The following is a 21,376-nucleotide window of genomic DNA, read 5'->3' as shown; positions in this document are numbered from 1 at the left end:
AACCAGGGCATCCTGGGACCAGCTCTGAACAGGCAGAGGGGTTAACCAGGGAATCATGAGACGTATCCTCAATCTCTGTAGACGTCGTCGCTCGGTATCGATGGCCAGTACGGGTAGGCGCCGAGGCGACTCCGCGTTCTGAGTGACGGGGAAAAGAAAACTTATCCGGTTTAATGAGGGTTTTCACCGATTAGAGGTCCGAAGGGAGGATTTATCTCGCCCAGACTTAGATGTCTTGGAATTTTCTCAAGGTGGAGGTAACCTCGCCGAGGACTCCATGTAAAAGTGATCAGTCCGAGTCTTCAATGTCCTCTGAGCGATCTAGCACAGCTCTTACATGAGGAAGGCAGTTTTTCTGTGACAATCCAACTTAATTATTTCAGAAGAGAGGAGCCTTCATAGACTCCATAATGAAGAGAAGCTAAAGACACGTTCTCTCTCCGTGGCGGCAGAAAGAGAACTGGAGGGGAGAGTGCTCCCTCCCCCTGGGTCATGTGACCGCTGGGCGGGAAGGCTGCATGCCCCAAGGGGAGGGGGAGCACTCTCACTTTCGATTTTGCTAGAAGCTGACAAATCTTATCCGTGGCTGGCCTGCGCAGTCCCAATGTGGGACTGCACAGAAGCCATTCAGATGAACAGTTTTTATCAGCCAAGAATCTGAAACTATTTCTACAGTTTCCTGAATGTGCTTATTTGGAAGTAGGCAAAAATAGATAATAAAATATTTCAATTAAAAAAACGCACAAAACAGCACAGCCAATGCACAAAGTAATTGAAAGATACAAAAACGTCATCAAAAATTACTGTATGAGTACACAGCCCCATCTATTCTAAAACAACAGGGCATACTTCAGTTTAAGGTTCTGCCCGTCTCACATAATGTAAAACAGAGACAAAGTAGATTAAACTGCATATACTGGACTGCATCTCTGCTCCTATGGATGAAATTGTGAGAGCTTTCAGGTTTCTGAACTGCTGTGTATCGGAACCAACAGGCCAGCCTCTCTGGCATGAGTGTGAAATCCAGCAAGGCAGGCAAAGTTACCTTAAGGCTATTCCTTCTCTCCTTGGATAAGTAGTTCGAAAGCTTGCAGAACAACAGCGCCTCCCCCAGCCCTGGTCCAGCTCAGACAAATCTCTTTCAGAATAAATTCTATCATTTTCTAGACTCGTTTTAAATACTGTACTCCAATCCATTGCAAAAATTAGCTTCTTTCAATATGCTGAATATGTATACATTTTACCTGCGAGCACGCTAGAAGTAGAATATGTTTTTTTAAAACACGCCTCTTATAAACAGTGGCATTGTTACCTCCAGAAATCTTTCTCTGCATCAAGAGGCAGAAAAAGATTACTCAAACAACGAACACCAAGGGAATGCCCTGTCAGTTCCTACCCCGAGTAACACCTTCCACTAGGAAATGCCTTCTGAAATGGCATCTTTTGTACGTCCTTTAGGATTTAAACATTCATTTAGTGGGCGCTAACTGGACGATATCTGCCAAGCGGCAGGATTGAGACATTTGTTTTATGCCATTTTCAAGATACATCTTCACGTTTCTGGTTCTGCTGCGTTTTTGGCATGAAAATGTAAATTTGCCATCTTCAGCAAGCTAGGGAGATAAAAATAAGATTAAAAAATGGACTGCATGCTAACACTGAACATTGAATCAGATACTAAAGGGCAGTCCTGCCTGTCTGTGGGCTCTCCACAGAGTATTATATACATTTAATTAAGTAAAACACAATGATCTCAAAAACAGACAAATCACATGCTTGCATGAGTTAATTTGCGAAGAGCAGTAAGCGTGTGTTAGCAGATAAACCAAGCACAGTCTGATGAGCCTTTTAAAGAGAGTTCCAAAATCTCAGTTAATCCTAACCATGTCCGGTCAATACAGTTATACCATTCATGGTTTCCAGTAAATTAGGTATTTATATGGCCAACAAATCTAAATCCATTGGTTGTCACCATGCATAGCTGAGTAAACTGTGGACACCCAATCGATCGGAGAACATTATACTTTAACCCAATATTTTCAGGAAGGTAGTCAGTGGTCCTCACCAGCTAGTTAACTATATGTCACTGGAACAAAACAGTCCATTTAAAACTTAGCGACCATTGGCTTTGTGACAAAACAACAGAATGCAATGCAACATCAAACACACACATGCTGTACATAAGAAACATACAGCTGCTTTATGCACATACACCTACTTTATACATATAGATATATACTTTAAAATTACAAATTGTATAGCTTTCTGGGTAAAGACTCACTTCAAACAATTCTTCCATCTAGTCTGATAACAGCCATTCCAAGTGCTTTAATTAAAATGCTGGAGTTCAAAACCAACTATTTTGGGACTGTAAATTTTTCATTGAGATTTAAAAGCCCTTATACATTTCATGAGGACCTGGAAACCAGGACATTTTGAAATTATCCTTACCTGTTCTGGATACCTGTTACCTGCACCTGATAAAGCGGCTGTTCAAAATAGGTCTTTACCTGAAAATGTGGCACTTATCCATTGTCCATATATGCATAAAGTAGCTGTATGTGCCAGATGCACTGCATGTTTTATAGTACACACTTATTTGTTAATGGTGCTGTATAAAATAGTGTTAGCTGTGCTTTATATGCATTTTTGTTCTGATTTTCAGCTCTGCCCATTCATGGGGAAGCCATATTTCACTGGTTGTCACTATGACCAATGTTCATGGATAAAGAGGGGACGCTACTGCTTTGGTATTCTTGAACAATCTTGATTCACTTAAAAAGAGCCTGCGTTGGCATCTAATTTGCACAGGCTTACTGCTCACTTGGGACGGGAAACAAGAGAACGCAAAATATTATGGGGATGTGGGTAAAATTACTACAAACTGGGACATTCTGTACTTACCTTTCCCAGTCTGGAAATTCCTGTAGGCACTGCCTTGTGAATGTCACCAATCCAGTGGGTTCTACAAGCAAAGATACAATAGGTATATATGAGTCAGTACTAAAAAATCCTATAATGCTGTATTTTAGAGCATTGGGAGGATAATTACAAAGCATCTGTCTTGGAATTTTTAAACTCTTGGTTTCCAATATTAAAGTGTTTTATTTTTTATTTTACTTTACAAAATTTCTGCCCTCATAAGGGCCACCAAGGTAGCCAGTACCCATTTTTAAAAATGGGAGGGCTCACATTTTGATTGTAAAACTCTGTCAGGATTAGGTTAGGTGATTTAATAATACATCTTGGGAGACTTCTATCTCTTAAGATCTATTATTTAATCACCTAACTTAATCCTGACAAAGTTTTACAAAAGATACTTTACAAAAGAGGCTTTTGTTAAACTGGCCATCTTGGGCATCTTCTGGGCATAGAGTAGGGGGGCACTGGGGGTGTGTGGGGGGAGGAAGCTGTGAATTTCCTGCATTGTGCAAGGGGTTGGACTAGATGACCCTGGTGGTCCCTTCCAGCTCTATGATTCTATGAAATTAGCCTTCATGAAAGAGATGCTGACTGGATATATGCTGCCCGTCCTACCATGCTATTTGACAAATTCACATTCTTTTCCATTTAAACTCCAGTGGAAATCACATATGTCCATCTTCGGAATCATTCTGAGTGACAGAAAACTTTACACTTATTTATATATTTATACCCTGCTTTTCTCCCCAATGGGGACCCCAAAGAGGCTTACACAACATTCTCCTCTCCTCCGTTTTATCTCTCAAGAGCCCTGTGAGGTAGGTTAGGCAGAAGCAGACACAGAAGACAGGCAGCAACAAACAGGGCCTTGTTCCCCCAGGCAAACATCCATGAGAGAGCTGGTATTTGACCCTGGTTCTCCCAGATCCTGGCCCAGTGCTCTAATCATTGTGCTAAAGAGTAATAATTATCCTACGAAGCAAGAACTTGCTCTTCTCTCCCACTAGAAGGTAGAACTACTGGTGGAGGAAGAACTCCTCACTTTCTGATCTCGGGAGATTTAGGAAGAACATAACATAAGAAAAGCCCTGCTGGATCAGACTAAAGCCCATCAAGTCCAACAGTCTGTTCACACAGTGGCCAACCAGGTGCTTCTAGGAAGCCCACAAACAAGATGACTGTAGTGGCATTATCCTGCCTGTGTTCCACAGAACCTAATATAATAGGCATGCTCATCTGATCCTGGAGAGAATAGGTATGCATCATGACGAGTATCCATTTTGACTAGTAGCCATGGATAGCCCACTCCTCCATGAACATGTCCACTCCTCATAAAGCCTTCCAAGTTGGTAGCCATCACCACATTCTGGGGCAGGGAGTTCCACAATTTAACTATGCAGGAAGGCATTTCCTTACTATCTTTTCCTCCGTGAGCAAGACCGTAATGCAACTATGCAAGATTAAGCTTCAGATCGTTAAAGTGCCGAGCCAGTCCATCATGAAGCGCTGCAGACAAGAAGCTTTCTTGATAGATGCTTGGGATGGGAATCCGAACTCACTCACTGATGATTATTTCAGATTAAAAAGGAGATACAGATGGGTTCCCAAAGACTGCAGTACTAACTCCTCCAGGCTGCAAGCTATGCATTGGAGGAAGGAAAAGGGATCAATTTCAAGAAGTGCCTGCCTACTCGGGAAAAACGTAATCTTCCCTAAATGTTCCCCATTAGGGCAAGAAGTCCTATGACTGAGCTTAATTTCTGAAAATAAATCTGTGCCGACAATGAAAGTAAAAATCAAGACATAGACTATTAAAACGCAGACCTTTCTGAGTCTAAAATGAACCATACAGGATTTTTGTTTCTGTCGAGAGGTTTGGCAGATATTAGACTTGATTAAAATTAATTTAACAGTGTAAACTAAATTAAAGTATGAATCAAGGCTATTTTATGCTTCTGGAAATGTCTCATCTCTTGCGCTATCAAGATACTTTGCAGTGAGCCAGCTGATTGATTTGCCAAGCTAATACTGAAGGGAATAGACTTCCAACTCAGGGGAGGAGAGACTCTTTGGAAAATGTTAAATAGAATTCAGTTACTCTCTCAGACGTTCTGAGATGTTCTAAAGGCTTAACAGTAATTTTGTTTGCTCATTTCAAAAGCAGCGCTCTTTGCATTCATCTTGCCTTTTCCCATAAGAGGACTGCGATATTATGAGATGGTGTTCCACAAATTAAACATCAACCTTTCGAGCGCAGAGCTCTGGTTTCCAGTGGCTTGGGTTTGTGTTACAAGCAACTTAATTACTATTTATAATAAAAGGCTTTGGGAATTTGGATATTTAATTTCAACTGATTTTTAAGGATGAAGTGCCATCATCTTATTCATTTATTAAACTAAGAAAAAAGTGCGTGTTTTTTCTTCCTTCGAAGAGAGTCTGCAAACTACTAGGTAAAAAAAAGCTTATTGTGAAGCAAAGAAACACATCTCTTGTTATCCTGCTTCCTGTCACAGGTTGCTAAAGGGAACATATTTCCTTTTTGTAAAAGGAAAGTTACAAAAGGTTACCCCTCCCTTCACATTTGAAGTTCCTCACAATCCCCTGGTCATGGATGCACTTTTATGCTCGCCAGGTTACACGTCCTGCAAACAGCAAAACTGAGAGGTCGATCTGATAAGATTCCATTCTGAGACCGCTTCTGTGGTTGTGTATCAGGGGCAACAGAGATGACAGATCGCCCTTTTCTATTCTGTGATCAATGGATTGCACCCAGGGCTAACTGGATCGCTCCTGTTTTATTAAGATATCGGCTTCTTGTTGAGCCATGGGTGGTATCGCTTGCTAGCAAACTCTGACCCTGAAATAACGTGTTGCAAAATATCTGGCAATAGTAGTTTCTTTAAAGTTACATTAAAATGATTTTATGGCTGATTATATACAAATTGGATGGGTCTATGAGAGCCAGCATGGTGTAGTGGTTAAGAGCGGTGGTTTGGAGTGGTGGACTCTGGGGAAGGGAAGGTGATTGTAAGCAGCTTTGAGTCTCCCTTAAGTGGTAGAGAAAGTCAGCATATAAAAACCAACTCTTCTTCTATTTTCTTATGTGCTAATTGGAGGTGTAATCTATTTTATAGTTTATATTTGTAATATTAAAATGCTTTAAGTCCTTCAAGATTTTATCATGTTTTAATGTTGTTTCATTTTTTATGTGTTTGTCATGCTCAAGATCTTTGGTCATATCAGCTTAATAATAAAGGAAAGTTGGCTCAAGGGAACGTATTTCCTTTTTGTAAAAAGGAAAGTTACAAAATGGGAAGGTATGCGTACTATCTTAGTATCATAACACCTGCAGCAACAGATCAGATACCACCAAGGTAAGGCACAGCGGAAACCTTCCCTTATCTGAATTCAATTACCAGTTTGTCACTGAAAATCCTTCTGTACTTTATACTTGAAGTTGCCTTATACTGAATCAGAGCACCAGTCCATCAAGGCCAGCATTGTCTACTCAGACTGGCAGCAACTCTCTGGGGTCTCAGGGGGACGAGGTCTTTCACATCACCTACTACCTGATCCTTTTAACTGCAGGTGGCAGGGACTGAACCTGGGACCTTCTGCATGCTAAGCAGATGCTCTACCACTGAGCCACAGCCCCTATACCGACAAGGGGTTTCTGCTGTCACCCCCCACTTTCTTCTCATTACATAAGCTATATTTTCCACAGCTAAATTTTATCTCTTTTTTGCACGTGATCTATATCATAAGCTCGTGGAGATGCTTGAACACATGAAGCTGCCTTATACTGAATCAGACCCTTGGTCCATCAAAGTCAGTATTGTCTACTCAGACTGGCGGCAGCCCTCCAGGGTCTCAGGCTGAGGTCTTTCACATCACTTACTTGCCTGGTCCCTTTAACTGGAGATGCCAGGGATTGAACCTGGGACCTTCTGCATGCCAAGCAGAAGCTCTACCACTGAGCCATGGCCCCTCCTTCTTTCAAACAAACACTGGATCTCCTGTTGCACTTTCCACCTTCTCTTTGCAATAGCGAGCATGAGTCTGAGGCCTGCTTCTTATTTCAACCCAGAAACCATGCCACATCTGAACAGGCTCTCTAGCTGAACCCCCGGCTTAATTCTGCCGCTGGTTTGTTTTCCAAACCTTTGGTTTGGAATGTTCTCCCTGCCCTACTTTGCGACGCACACTCTTCTTTCTTTCTGCTTTTCAAAAGGTCCCCAAAATAAATCTTCTTAACGCTGTCTTCTAGCTCCTTGTTCATGGTGGAAAAGATATCAGCGATTAACTTCCCTTTAATGACCTGCAACTGCATCCGAATATCCATTTCTTCTACATCCCTTTTCACTCACATCCCAAATCCCTTTCCATTTTGTGTTTTGTTCTTTTAGATTATAAGCTACTGGCAGGGAACCATCTATCACCCTCATTATACGTGGTCCAAGAGGTTTTAGGGAATAAAAAATCAGTAAACAGAAACGACCTGGGACTGATGTACATAAAAGGACTTCCTCTTCCCATACAAACCAGAACAAGCATCTTCTGTGGGCCTCCTTTGGGTGCTGTCTTCAGGCACAAAGTGGATAGATAACAGAGACAGTGCCTCTTCTGCTGTGGCCCCTGTCTCCAGAACTCCATTCCCAAAACTCTTTGCTTGGCACGAAGCCTGTTTAACTTCAGGCACCAGGTGAACACCGTCATATTTGCCCAGGCTTTTAAAGGAGTGCTGATGGTTGATCTTCTGATACCTTCCAAGATTATTTTTATGCCTGTCTTGCTGCAGCTCTGAAATTTATTGCTTTCCTGGGTTTATTGTTATTGCTTTTGTTGCTTTGGTTTTGCTACTGCTTTTTGCTGTTAAATAGTTGATTTGTGTGTGGGGATGTTTTATTGCTGTTACTCTTAGAATTATGGGAAATTTCTGTGAGCTTTTAGCTGAGGGCAGGATATAAATGTTATGAACAAAAATCACAGTTCAGGCAGAAGTACACAACTCATGGCACAGAAGGATTAATACATTTAAAAAGTTTTACTTTTCTCTGTAACTCTTCTGAAATAGCAGAAAAGGGTTTTCAGTTTCTCAGGCTTCCTCGGTGAACGTCCTTCAAACAACCTGAGAGAAGTAAAAATTGAGATAATTGAATGTCAGTAAGTAAAAGAAATTTAAAAGTGCAATTAACTGCAGCAGCAGCATCTGTAATACAGACGTTAAGGCAGCAAATATGAGAGAGCCTGTGTGGTGTGGTGGTTAAGAGTGGTGGTTTGGATCGGTGGACTCTGATCTGGAGAGGGTTTGATTCCCCACTCTTCCCCATGAGTGGTGGACGCTAATCTGGTGAACTGGGTTGGTTTCCCCACACCTACACATGAAGCCACAGCACTGGGTGACCTTGGGCTAGTCACAGTTCTCTTAGCTCCATCTACCTCACAGAGTGTCTGTTGTGGGGAGGGTGATTGTAAGCTAGTTTGATTCTTCCTTAAGTGGTAGAGGAAAGTCAGCATATAAAAACCAACTCTTCCTCTTCTTCTTAAAGACAGTGTAGTATTGGGCACAGCAGTTCCTCATGCATTAAATTAAAAACCTACTATAAAAGCTTTCTTTATCTGGCACTCAATTATCCAGAATGCTAATGTTAGCCAACATTACCAGAGGGAAAGCTCTCCACCCCTAAGCCACCATAGCACAGTGTCTTTGTGTATGCACGTCCCCCACTCTTATCTCTCCAGTCAGCTAAGCGTGCTGCCTCTAGCCATTGCTGGGCTTCTGCCAGTCAGCTGATTTGGTCCTCACATGCCCCCTTGCCCCCTCACCCTGCCTCAGGGAGGAAGGGGAGGGTCTCTCTGGGCATGGAGACTATTGCCCTGGCATTACCAGTGAGGTGGGGTTTGGGTGCTGTGGATTTCTCTGGGTAGGGGGTTCAGGCAATGAAATAAGCTTGAGTATCTGGTACATTTGATTAACCAGCCATCCCCATTTCCCATGGTTTTGCTGGATAACACTGTAATTTCTTATGACTCCTAACCCTATAAGGAAAGGCTGAGCGAGTTGCGAATGTTTAGTCTGGAGAAGAGGATGTTGTGGGGCGACATGATGGCTCTCTTTAAGTATTTGAAGGGCTGTCACTTAGAGGAGGGCAGGGAGCTGTTCCTGTTGGCAGCAGAGGATTGGACTTCCAATAATGGGTTTAAATTGAGGCCAGAAAGTTACCGGCTGGATATCAGGAAAACATTTTTTACAGTAAGAGTTGTTCGACAGTGGAATCAGCTACCTAGGGAGGTGGTGAGCTCCCCCTCACTGGCAGTCTTTAAGCAGAGGCTGGACAAGCACTTGTCAGGGATGCTCTAGGCTGATCCTGCATTAAGCAGGGGGTTGGACTAGATGGCCAGTATGGCCCCTTCCAACTCTATGATTCTTAACAGCCTGAATACAGCAAGATACACACTATTATCCTGGCAAGACTAACAAAATTTCTGGTAGGGTATGAGCTTTCATGAGTCACACCATACTTCTTCAGATAACTCTAAAAGAGTTAAAAACATAAACCCCAAAAGGTAAATTTCATACATATGAGGAATCACATAAAACAAATAAATTGGTTGCACAATAAAAATCACCAAGACTACACGCGTTTCGGCCCATGGGGCTTCTTCAGTGGTCACAATACAGAGTATACACACATCTAAAGGTAAGGTAAAGGTCCCCTGTGCAAGCACCGAGTCATTCCTGACCCATGGGGTGACGTCGCATCCCAACGTTTACTAGGTAGACTTTGTTTACGGGGTGGTTTGCCAGTGCCTTCCCCAGTCATCTTCCCTTTACCCCCAGCAAGCTGGGTACTCATTTTAGCGACCTCAGAAGGATGGAAGGCTGAGTCAACCTTGAGCTGGCTACCTGAAACCAACTTCCATTGGGATCAAACTCAGGTCGTGAGCAGAGCTTGGACTGCAGTACTGCAGCTTACCACTCTGCGCCACGGGGCTCACTATACACACATCTACAATCTATAAATAACATAATCTTTGTAACAGTCAATGCAAGTTGCTTGTGAAACAGTTCATTATTGGGGCTCCAGGTACACATTAAAGTAAAATCAAGCCTGAATTCGTCCTGGAGCTCCCATCAAAAGAACCGGTTTTACTGGTTGGCACATGAACACATGCTGCAAGTTGTATAGCCAATAGCAGCATGGTTGCATCACATTTATTTATGTAATTGATGGGAGCTCCATTATTTTTATCTGTATCTGGAGCCCCAATTATGAACTGTTCCACATCCACCCTGCATTGACTGTTACGAAGATTAGGTTATTTATTGATTATAGACGTGTGTATACTCTGAAGAAGGCCCCATGGGCTGAACCGCGTATGGTCTTGGTGGTTTTTATTCTGCAACCAATTTAGCTGTTTCATATGATTCCTCATATGTATGAAACTTACCTTTTTTGGGGGGGTTATGCTTTTAACTCTTTTAAAGCGCAATTGCACGAAATAATAAATATATATTTGTAATATAATGATTGTTGAAGATACAGCACTACTTCCTACAGAAGTATGCTATAACTATAGGTATTTCTAAACAGACGTGTCAAAGAGGAGCTAGAGCCTCGCTTGAAATCACTTTTCAGATACTGTTTGTATGAGCAGACTATTTGTGTGAACAGTTATTTGTGAGGTCCGCACTGACATCTATAACCAGCTTTAGAGTGTCGACTAATTCTAGAATATCTCAGGAGCCATCAACACACCCTCAAGAGAAGAATTACTTTTATTGACCTACGCTTCAATGGTCCAGCTCGCAAGGAGAAACAGAGCATCCTTTAGACATTCCTTTTCTTTACTGTGATTTAAAGCTCTGAAAAACTCTGAAGTTACCTGGTTTTTCTGAAAAGGAATTATTTCATGAGCCAAGTAACAGACAGTATTTTAGGCACAAAGAGAGTACATTAAAAAAAACACCACATAATTCTTCCTGTGTCATCTACCTTCCAGCAGCCCGTGCTTGTATTGCTTAATATGATTTTACACAAAACAGAATGACATCTCTGTGCACACACATAATGTAATTTGTCCAGAGGGAAGATCTCTGAGGACTTCAGAACAACAATGCCTCTGCCGGTGTTCATGAAAATTAACCACATATAGTAAAAAGCCTTTGGGGATACAACCTAATTTTTAAAAAGCTGCTCTTAAAATACAGAAATGTTAGCTTGGGCAAGAGAGTTGCGCAATATTATCCAGCCGATTCCATTTGGCAGAAAGGCCAACAAACTGTTATACAAACACAGCCTTCCGGTGAAGTTTGTTTTTCAGAGTGGAAATGGATTTTTTTAAAATGTTTTGGGGAAAAAATGACTTGCACGAATACTAAAGGTAAAGGTAGTCCCCTGTGCAAGCACCGGGTCATTACTGACCCAAGGGGGTGATGTCACATCACGACATTTACTAGGCAGATTATATTTACAGGATGGTTTGCCTTCCCCAGTCGTCTACACTTTACCCCCGGCAAGTATGAATACCAGTCTGGCATTAACTACCCAATAATAATCTTAGGGTTTTGTTTTAATCAGATTGTGCTGGAAAGTTGCAGGTAAGAACATAAGTTTCAGTGCAATTATTATGCATACTTCCTGGAAGTACATCTCACTGGACCAAGTAAACATGCTTGGAACTGGGCTGCACATTCTGTTATTATATTTCAATGCTATGTAAAGCAGACTACTACCATTTTCCCATAAAAAAAGGAATGGATGATTTTTTAAAAGCAGCATTTCAAATGGTGGTTTTGTTAGAAAAACTGTGAACACCACACACAAAGAATCTTACAAAACGTGTTGATAATCATATTATATGCCTACAAGTGAGGGACTTACGGGGGGCTTCTCTGTGTCCCCCACTATTTCCTCTTTCCTGAAAACCTCCACACCATCTTTCTTTTCCTTGCTTCTCTCCTTCCCACCCACCAAGCAACCTACCTTTATCTGCCCCGTCTTCAGCTTTCCTTCCTTCCATCCCCCTGGCATCCTCTACCCAAGAAAATAACAGCTCAGGTTCTGTTGATTCAATCAATGTTAAGAATGCAATAAGCAATGCTTTGTGTGTGTGTGTAAAGTGCCATCAAGTTGCAGTCAACTTATGGTGACCCCGTAGGGTTTTCAAGGTAAGAGTCTAACAGAGTTGGTTTGCCATTGCCAGTGACCCTGGAATTCCTTGGTGGTCTCCCATCCAAGTACTAACAAGGGTGGACCCTGCTTAGCTTCCGAGACCTGAGGAGATTGGCCTTGCCTGAGCCATCCAGGTTAAGGCAAGTTATATTTTTATAAAAGCAAGAGCCCCAACAAACCAATAGCAAAAAAGTTTTAAAGGAACTCAAAAAGATAAGACATGAAATTGATATGCTTTTTACGGATGAGATGGCAAAAAAATTAAAATTTATAAAACAGAGGCACTTTGCTCATGCAAATAAGCCAGGCAAATACCTGGCAGCCATGATTAAAACAGAAAAACAGAGAAGGACAATAACTGCAGCGAAAATAAAAGGACAGATAACACATAAAGAAGAGGAAATAGCTCAGTGTTTTCTAGAATATTTTAAAGATCTTTATAAAAAGAAGATACAAAATGAGCAAACGGAGGAGATAAAAAGCTATATTCAACAGAATCATCTAAATTATCTCTCTAAGGAAGATATAGCCTTCTTAAATCAAGAAATTACAATAGAAGAAGTAAAGCAGGCAATTAAAAAACTAAAGAGCGGAAAGACTCCTGGGCCGGACGGTCTTACAGCTATGTATTATAAACTGTTTACAGAAGAAGTGGCCCCAACATTAGTGAAAGTAATGAATGAAATATACAAGAATAAAAAGGTGCCAAATACTTGGAAAGAGGCATATATAACACTTATTCCTAAAGAAGGGACAGATCCAACATTACCCTCCTCATATAGACCAATTTCTTTACTCAACACGGATTATAAAATATTTACATCAATAATTGCACAGAGATTACTAGCTGAAGCAGACACGCTGATTAATCCCGATCAAACAGGCTTCATACCCAAACGACACATGGCAGACAATATCAGATTTTTGATTAACGCAAGAGAACTTGTAAAATACAGAAAAGAAAAAACGGCATTTATTTTTGTTGACGCAGAGAAAGCCTTCGATAACATCTCGTGGAATTTCATGAAACAGGTAATTTATAGCATCAGTAAAGAAGGTAATTTATCACTGTGGATATCTAGTATATATACAGAACAACAGGCGAAGCTTATAATAAATGGCAATTTGACAAAAGAGATAAAAATAGAAAAAGGAACTAGGCAAGGATGCCCACTGTCCCCATTGTTATTTAACCTAACACTAGAAGTATTAGCAAACAAGATCAGATTGAATCAGAAAATAACTGGGCTACGTGTACAAGGAGAAGAATTTAAAATAAGGGCCTACGCAGATGATGTATTGTTAACAATCACGCAACCAGAATCAAGTGTCAAAGAACTTATGAATGACATTCAAATATATGGAGGATTGGCAGGTTATAAACTCAACAAAATTAAAACCAAAATCTTTTTAGAACATCTACCCGGAAAAGAGGAGTCAGAAATAGCGAATATCTCAGGTTGTACAATATCAACAAAACCAATAAAATACCTGGGAATAACCTTTCCCAAAAAAAATCAAGACTTATTTATACACAACTATCAAACGGTTTGGAGCAAAATTGAACGTGACCTTCAAATTTGGACCAAGCTGAAGGTTTCTTGGCTGGGCAGAATAGCCATAGTTAAAATGAATATACTTCCAAATATTTCAATTATTATACTTCCAAATTATTTCAAACAATCCCCATTAAAATATCAGATAAGATTCTAAAATCTTGGCAACAAAAAATCAATAGATTTGTATGGGACAAAAAACGTCCCCGTATAAAATTTAAAATTATGACTGATGAAAAAAAAAGAGGGGGATTGTCACTTCCAAATTTAATCATATATCATCAAGCGGCAACCTTGGTATGGGTCAAAGATTGGATTATGCAGACGAATGACAGGATCATTAAACTAGAGTTGGCAAGTCTACAAAGTGGAGCGCACTACCTACTATGGGGAAAAAATTGGAAGAAAAGGTTAGAAGAAATGGAAGGACATCCAACGGTAGAAAATATGGTGGCAGTTTGGCAGAAAACAAAACTAAGACTAAGCTTCGAAGGGTCACTACTGATGGCACCTCTTAATGTCGACGGTTCTGTAACAGACAGAAAGAAATATGGGACAATAAAATATCAGGACCTGATAAAAACAGATGGAACTTTCAAAACCTTATTAGAGTTACAAGCCGACTACCCGCAGATGCCCTGGCTAACATACCATCAATTAATTTCAAGATGCAAACAGGACTGTTGGACACGGGGAGTAATAAAAGGAAAAACAGAATTCGAACAGATGATAAGTAAGCCAACAGAACATCTATTAGGTAAAATATATAAGTTATTGCTGAAATATGATACAGAAGAGGAACAAATCAAGTCTTGTCAAATTAAATGGATGGAAAATCTTAATGAGATTATAACAACTGATAACTGGGAACAGCTATTTCGCCGAAATCTTAAATTCACTCTTTGCCAAGGGATCCAGGAAAACTGGCTGAAAATGCTACACAGATGGTACATTACACCGAGCGATATACAGAATATGAATAGTTCGACATCTGGTCTGTGTTGGAAATGCAGCAAAGTTAGAGGCACCTTTTTTCACTGTTGGTGGACATGTACTCTAATCCAAAAATTCTGGAAGAAAATACACAAGAACTTAGAAGCTATCATCGGTCAATCTATAACATATGATCCAAAACTATTCCTCTTGAGTAAAATACCAGACAAATACAGCAATGATCAACAGGTTATACTAAAATACCTAATCACAGCGGCGAGAACAGTTCTAGCGTCGGTGTGGAAAACGGATAAAACACCAAAACTTGAAACTTGGATAGATAAAACCTACGAGTATGTAACTATGGCACATTTAACAGAAATATTACAAAAAGACATTCAAAGACCAAACAAAGATAAATGGAACGCCTTTTATGAATATATTAAAACTAAAAAGTAACAAAAAAACAAAACAAAACAAAACTAGAAGATAGGTGAAAGTTAAGTGAATGATCAAATGTATCATGTTTTTGTCTTTTGTTTTTGAGTGTATTATTGAGCTTTACAAGGGGGAGGACTATGCATTTTGTTTTACCAATACTTTTTCTTTTCTTTTCTTCTGTTAATGTAAAATATTGTTTAATCGAAAGTTTTTTTCCCCTTTTCCTTTTTTCTGTATCCCCATTAAATATGAAAACCAATAAAAATATTTATAAAAAAAAAAAAAAAAAGCAAGAGCCCCATGGCACAGAGTGGTAAGCTGCAGTACTGCAGTTAAAAGTTCTGTTCATGACCGGAGTTCGATCCCGACGGAAGTCGGTTTTCAGGTAGCTGGCTGAAGGTTGACTCAGCCTTCCATCCTTCCAAGGTCTGTAAAATGAGTACCCAGCTTGTGGGGGTAAAGTGGGGAAGGCAATGGCAAACAACCCAGTAAACATAGTCTGCCTAGTAAATGTCGGGATGTGATGTCACCCCATGGGTCACTAATGACCCGGTGCTTGCACAGGGGACTACCTTTAACTTTAAAATGGAAGCAGAGATTCTTTAATAGTATTACTTGTGTACTATACCTGTAAAGAAACTTAAATGTTTTTGAGGTGTACCTCGAGCCAGGAGTTAAAATCTGATATAGGAAAGCTAACTAGATGCCTCAGGCGTCTTAAGTGCAAGCTTATATCTGAATCAGGCCTGACTAGAGTCATTCAGAAAACAGTATTAGTCTTGCCATTGTGAACAGAAAACATTTTAAAATACATTCTCCTACCCTGTCAACCTACCAACCAGTCCCCAAAGCAATTTTCAAATTGGAATTCAAGTAATTTATGAATTAAAGGATCCAAGGGAAGCAATCTAGTGTTTAAAAATCCACCCAATTACAAAGCTGTGTAAATCAAAGACAAAACTCAGCAAACGCAGATTTACATTGTAATAATTAATGAATTATTTGCAACTGCATATTTCCTTCCAGTAAGCCGCTTTCACCTACTGCAAGAGATTCTGTCAAACTAGCATTTCAATTTATGAGACAGATGCAAAATTTTATATAGTTGACTGTTGCTGCAATCAAACCTTCATGTTTTTGAATAAATGCAGCAGCAATTTTAATCAAACTGTAGACGTAACAGAGACAAACCAAAAGAGAATGCCAGAAGTCTTCAAAAGTACACAAATACAAACCAAAGAGTCCTGGTAAGTGGTAGGAGCTTCCAGCTGAAATTTTTAATATTCTGATACAATCTTAATCATTTACTGCAGGGGCGTCAAACTCATTTGTTATGACATAAATGTCACTTGGTCAGGCCGGGCTGTGTACACCATAAAATTTAATGTCAGGTACCAGAGATACACAACTTTACACAACTTTAAGGTTGACAATGAGGAAATTGAAATTGTTGAAGACTTTCTATTCCTTGGCTCCATCATCAACCAAAAGGGAGACTGCAGCCAAGAAATCAGAAGGAGGTTGAGACTGGGAAGGCAAGAGTCACTAGAAAAGTCAGTCATGCTAGGAAAAGTTTAGGGCAGCAGGAAAAGAGGAAGACCCAATAAGAGATGGATTGACTCAATAAAGGAAGCCACAGCCAATTTGCAAGCCCTGAGCAAGGCTGTCGAAGATAGGACATTTTGGAGGACACTGATTCATAGGGTCGCCATGAGTCGGAAGCGATTTGATGGCACTTAACACACACACACCAGAGATACAAACTTTATAGAGGACACAGGCAAAGCCAATTAATGATATTTTTAACTTTATTTTTTACTTGAAGTACAAACATGCTTAACACAATAACACTGTTACAGTATTTTCTTTTATTTATTTGATTGAGAGTGGGTGGGGGGTGGCTGCCTCGGTTGGCTTGCAGGACAGATATGAGCTCTCAAGGGGCTGGATCCACCCCCTGGGTCTTATGTTTGACACCCCTGATTTACTGTTTCCAAGTTGTTCATTTTACACAAAATATGGGGGAAGGTTTTTATCGTGTAAAATTCCTCTCTCCCCCCCTACCCTTCCACCAAGCTATGCTATTTATATGTTATCTCTACTTCTAGACAAGTGTCACAAGTAGGGATGATTCTTCTGGCCCCAACAGACTTAATAATCCATGAAACTTGCCTAGCCAGGTGTACAGTCCACAATTCTCAAGAAAGCATTTGCTTTCTACTGTGGCTGCTAATCAATAGAAAACAAACGTCTCAGATCTCTTTACCCCCTTTCCAGAATTCTTACAATACTACTCGGTCTTCTTTCAAATCCCTCTTTTTCACTGTCAGGTATTTGCACAACTTCGATTTCCTCAATACATTCAGTGGACCCAGGCAACACGTTAACTGGTCCGTTGTTCAGTTAATGCTATTAAGCATTTTTATCCATGCATCTCTGCATCACAACAGATCTGCCAGCCTTCAAGCCTTGATTTCTGTCAGTAAAGGGCAGGGGGAGGAGGCAGGGTCCTTTCCGGGGCATTTTGGTCTTGGGGCGGGGACTCGTTGGGGCCAGGCCTGGCAGCAACCAATAGACGAAATGCTACCATGCAACTTGCATGACTCACTCAAGCATGACTGCTTGCTACTGCTCAACAGCAGCCACCCCATGATAGTCACTGTGGTGTAGTGGTTAGAGTTTCAGATTAGGATCTGGGAGACCTGGGTTCGAAAGTTCACTGGGTGACTTTGGGCAAGTTGCATATATTCACTGTGACCTGCCTCACAAGGTTGTTGCAAGGATAAAGTGGAGGAGAAGAGAATGATGTCAGCTGCTTTGTGTCCCCGTTATGGACAAAGATGGGATATAAATAAAGTAAGTAAATAATAAATATAGTTCAAGATAGGGAACAGATAAAAATCAAGTTGGTTGGAAGGTAGGAAGGAAAGAAGCAAGGAAAGCTGAGCATATGGGGGCTGCCAGGAGGAGGGAAAGAGGAAATAGTGGGCGGAGGAGGGGAAGGGAAGTGCACCATGCAACTCCTTGCCGGTTCCCCACTGCACAACTGGCTCTGGCTGTCATCATAAAACTGGGCCTGGCCCAGTAGCTGGCACCGCAAAATTCAGCCAAAGCTTTCCCGGTGAGAAGCTGCCACAGAGAGGGAAGGAAGGCAAACTTAAGACAGGATGGTAGATAAAGGCATGGTGGCTGGTTGGTGGGAAGGAGAGAAAGAACCAGGGCTACGGGGGCTTTCTGGAAAGGGAAACAGGAAATAGTGCTGGAGGTGAAATGAGATGCTCCCCGCAAGTCCTCGTGGGTGCCTTGTTCTTGCATGATTTACCAATATGAGAATTCTCCCATGATCTAAGCAGATGCTATTTTTTCTGTTGAAAAAAACTCCAAGCTGCTTTCAACAACGTCGCACACAAAGCACTGTGGAAAACAAACCTCTGATTGGGGCTGAAAGTCTTTTCTAGTTAATTAAGTAAATGAGCTTCAATTTCTCTATTTGCATAGAGAGCAGCTTAGAGATTTGGGATTCCCTGGGAATCAAACTTAAGGAACACACCTCAACCATTTAACCTCACAGGCAATAGCTTTTCATATTTATTGCAGACAGCCAAATGTCAGGTGTAAGATCATTTTCAACTCAGAAATATCGCATTCTTTTAATTTAAAGGGTGATACTTTGATGAGCTTACCCAACATGTAACAGCCTATGCAGTGTACAGATTTTCTCACCTGCATCCATGTGTGCTGGGTGCCCACAACAGACCATCAGCCAATCAATCAATAATTTATTACAGCCATGGAATAGCAGAATCAAACATGTAACCAGCAACAGTCCACAAGAAAACTGCCTTCTTCTCCAAAGGTTTCTACTGCTTGAACACATGAACACATGAAGCTGCCTTCTACTGAATCAGACCCTCGGTCCATCAAAGTCAGTATTGTCTACTCAGACCGGCAGCGGCTCTCCAGGGTCTCAGGCAGGGGTCTTTCGCATCACCTACTTGCCTGGTTCCTTTAACTGGAGGTGCCGGGGATTGAACCTGGGACCTTTGTGTTTCATGTGAATATGTGAATGACACAGGCTCATATAAATGGGGAGGGACACAGAATGTGTACATATGAAACCATCCTAATTACAAATTTGATCTTATCCATCGCGAAGAAGAAGAGTTGGTTTTTAGACCCTGCTTTTTCTCTACCTTTAAGGAGTCTCAAAGCGGCTTTACAATTGCCTTCCCTTCCCCACAACAGACACCTTGTGAGGTTGGTGGGGATGAGAGTTTTCAGAGAGAACTTTGACTGCCCCGAGGTCACCCAGCTGGCCTTATGTGGAGGGGTGGGGAAACCAACCCGGCTCTCCAGATTATAGTCCACCGCTGTTAACCACACCACGCTGGTGCTCTATATGGTTTAAGCTTCTGAGACTAACAAAGCCCATTCATTGAGAATATTGTGCTTTCATGGGCTACAACTCATGCCATAATAAATGTTAGTCTGCGAGGGAGGGAGGGAGGGAGGGAGGGAGAGAGAGAGAGAGAGAGAGAGAGAGAGAGAGATTCCCCCCCCTTTCCGGTGGTGACCAACTCACAGAATACATGCCAGAAATGGATCCTTAATCCAGTTTTTAAGTCTTTCCACTGGACCATACCGGCTCCTGAAAACAGTCAGGTACTTGAAGCCAACGTGCATAGAAGGTATCCAGAGCCAGTTTTTATCAATATTAAACCCTATTCCCTAATCAAGTTACTTCAAATAGAGGAAAAAATTTACTCCACAGAGAATTCTCATTAATGTTGCCAAATTGATGTTTATGGTAAGAGAGAATTACGTTACAGCTAAATCAGATTTCCATTCCCCTGTGTAAACATAATATGCCGCATAACTATTTCCTTTTTTAAAAAAAATACTCCATAAAAGGCACATATATCTTAACTAGTGTACATTTCCCCTATCTACAGCTTTAAAAAAATCCACAGACATTAGGCACTAGTGGGGATGCCAGGGGTTACAGCAGAGTTGCTTTTCTTTAGCGGTCAAGCTTGCTTTTATGTACAAACTTCAATTCAGAATTGTGCTTCAAGAGAAAAAAATTAATACAAAACAAAATAATCCCAGGTGAACATTCACTGTTTTTATGAGACTATAAGGGCACTTTCACACATGCCGAATAATGCACTTTCAATCCACTTTCAATGCAGTTTGCAGCTGGATTTTACTGTGTGAAACGGCAAAATCCACTTGCAAACTATCGCTAAAGTGTATTGAAAGTGGATTGCAACTGCATTATTCAGCATGCGTGAAAGTGCCCTAAAATATGGCTCAGTCCCAAGGAACAACCTGGGCCTTTCACACAAAAGTTTTGGTCCTTTTGGGGACCCCGGGTTGGTTTTCCCACTCCTCCATATGAAGCCAGCTGGGTGACCTTGGGCTAGTCACAGCTGTCATAGAGCTCTCTCAGCCCCACCTACCTCACAGGGTGTCTGTTGTGGGGGGGGGGGAGGGAAGGTGATTGTAAGCCGGTTTGATTCTCCCTCAAGTGGTAGAGAAAGTCGGCATATAAAAGCCAACTCCTCCTCCTCCTCTTCTTCTTATACATGGTTGGAGGCAGCTGCAGTACATTATATACTAGCTCACCCCAGAATTTCCCCTTCTGCAACAAATAGGGCAGCTTTTTTTGATCTCAAGGCTGCATTTGCCAACTAAACAAGTGTGGCCTTTACACCAAAGGCATATGTATATTTCTTTTCTCCTGTTCACTTGAGCACACGTGTGCCTACAGTATATAGCAGGGTCCCCAGCTTTTCTGAGCTTGTTGGGTCCCTTTGGAATTCTCACAAGCTGATGGGAGCAACCATAAAATGGCTGCTGCAGGAGGCGGAGCCAACCACAAAATGTCAGGGAGTGAAGTTATGCATAACTCTAGTAGTAACTTCTCAGCGTTTCAGACAGAAGCTCTGTTTAACAGGATGCCTTTTAAAATGAACACGTTGTGCCGTGGTGGCAGCTGCTGCCAAAGCAACTTTTGGAAAAATGTACCCAGCCAATCAAACCTCCAACGGCCAATCAGAAGCACTGCTGGGCTACAGGCCCGCCTGTCTCTGCCCGCTTCCTAAAAACACTTGGCGGGCGCCAGGACGGGGACCACGAAGGAGACTATGGGCACAATTTTGGGGAACAGTGGTGTATACAGTCTACAGGTCAGGACAGTTTTCTGAACTGGTCCTCAACAATTGATCTCATTTGTTTTTAAAGAAACTGAGACTGCATTCTGAACTAATGTGTGAAATTCATACCTTTGAGGTGAAAATAGCTGGATTCTGTGGAGTTAAATTAAACATTGATTTAAAGTAAAAG

The 21,376-nt window shown here is 41.2% G+C and overlaps 1 protein-coding gene across 1 annotated transcript in view; it reads right to left on the bottom strand.

Moving 5' to 3' along the window:
- Window positions 1-21,376, bottom strand: part of PARG (poly(ADP-ribose) glycohydrolase) — a 115,872-nt gene that overhangs the window by 39,661 nt on the left and 54,835 nt on the right. The window contains exons 10-11 of the mRNA XM_056849875.1: window positions 7,971-8,050; window positions 2,905-2,965 (exon numbers count right to left, since the gene is read on the bottom strand). Coding sequence (XP_056705853.1) covers window positions 2,905-2,965; window positions 7,971-8,050 — 141 coding nt within the window. The remainder of the gene's footprint in view (window positions 1-2,904; window positions 2,966-7,970; window positions 8,051-21,376) is intronic.

Source organism: Euleptes europaea, chromosome 5, assembly GCF_029931775.1.
Source record: "Euleptes europaea isolate rEulEur1 chromosome 5, rEulEur1.hap1, whole genome shotgun sequence".
Taxonomy (NCBI): Eukaryota; Metazoa; Chordata; class Lepidosauria; order Squamata; family Sphaerodactylidae; genus Euleptes; species Euleptes europaea.
Note: the sequence above shows the minus strand (reverse complement) of the source record. Positions and strands in the feature narration are given on the sequence as shown.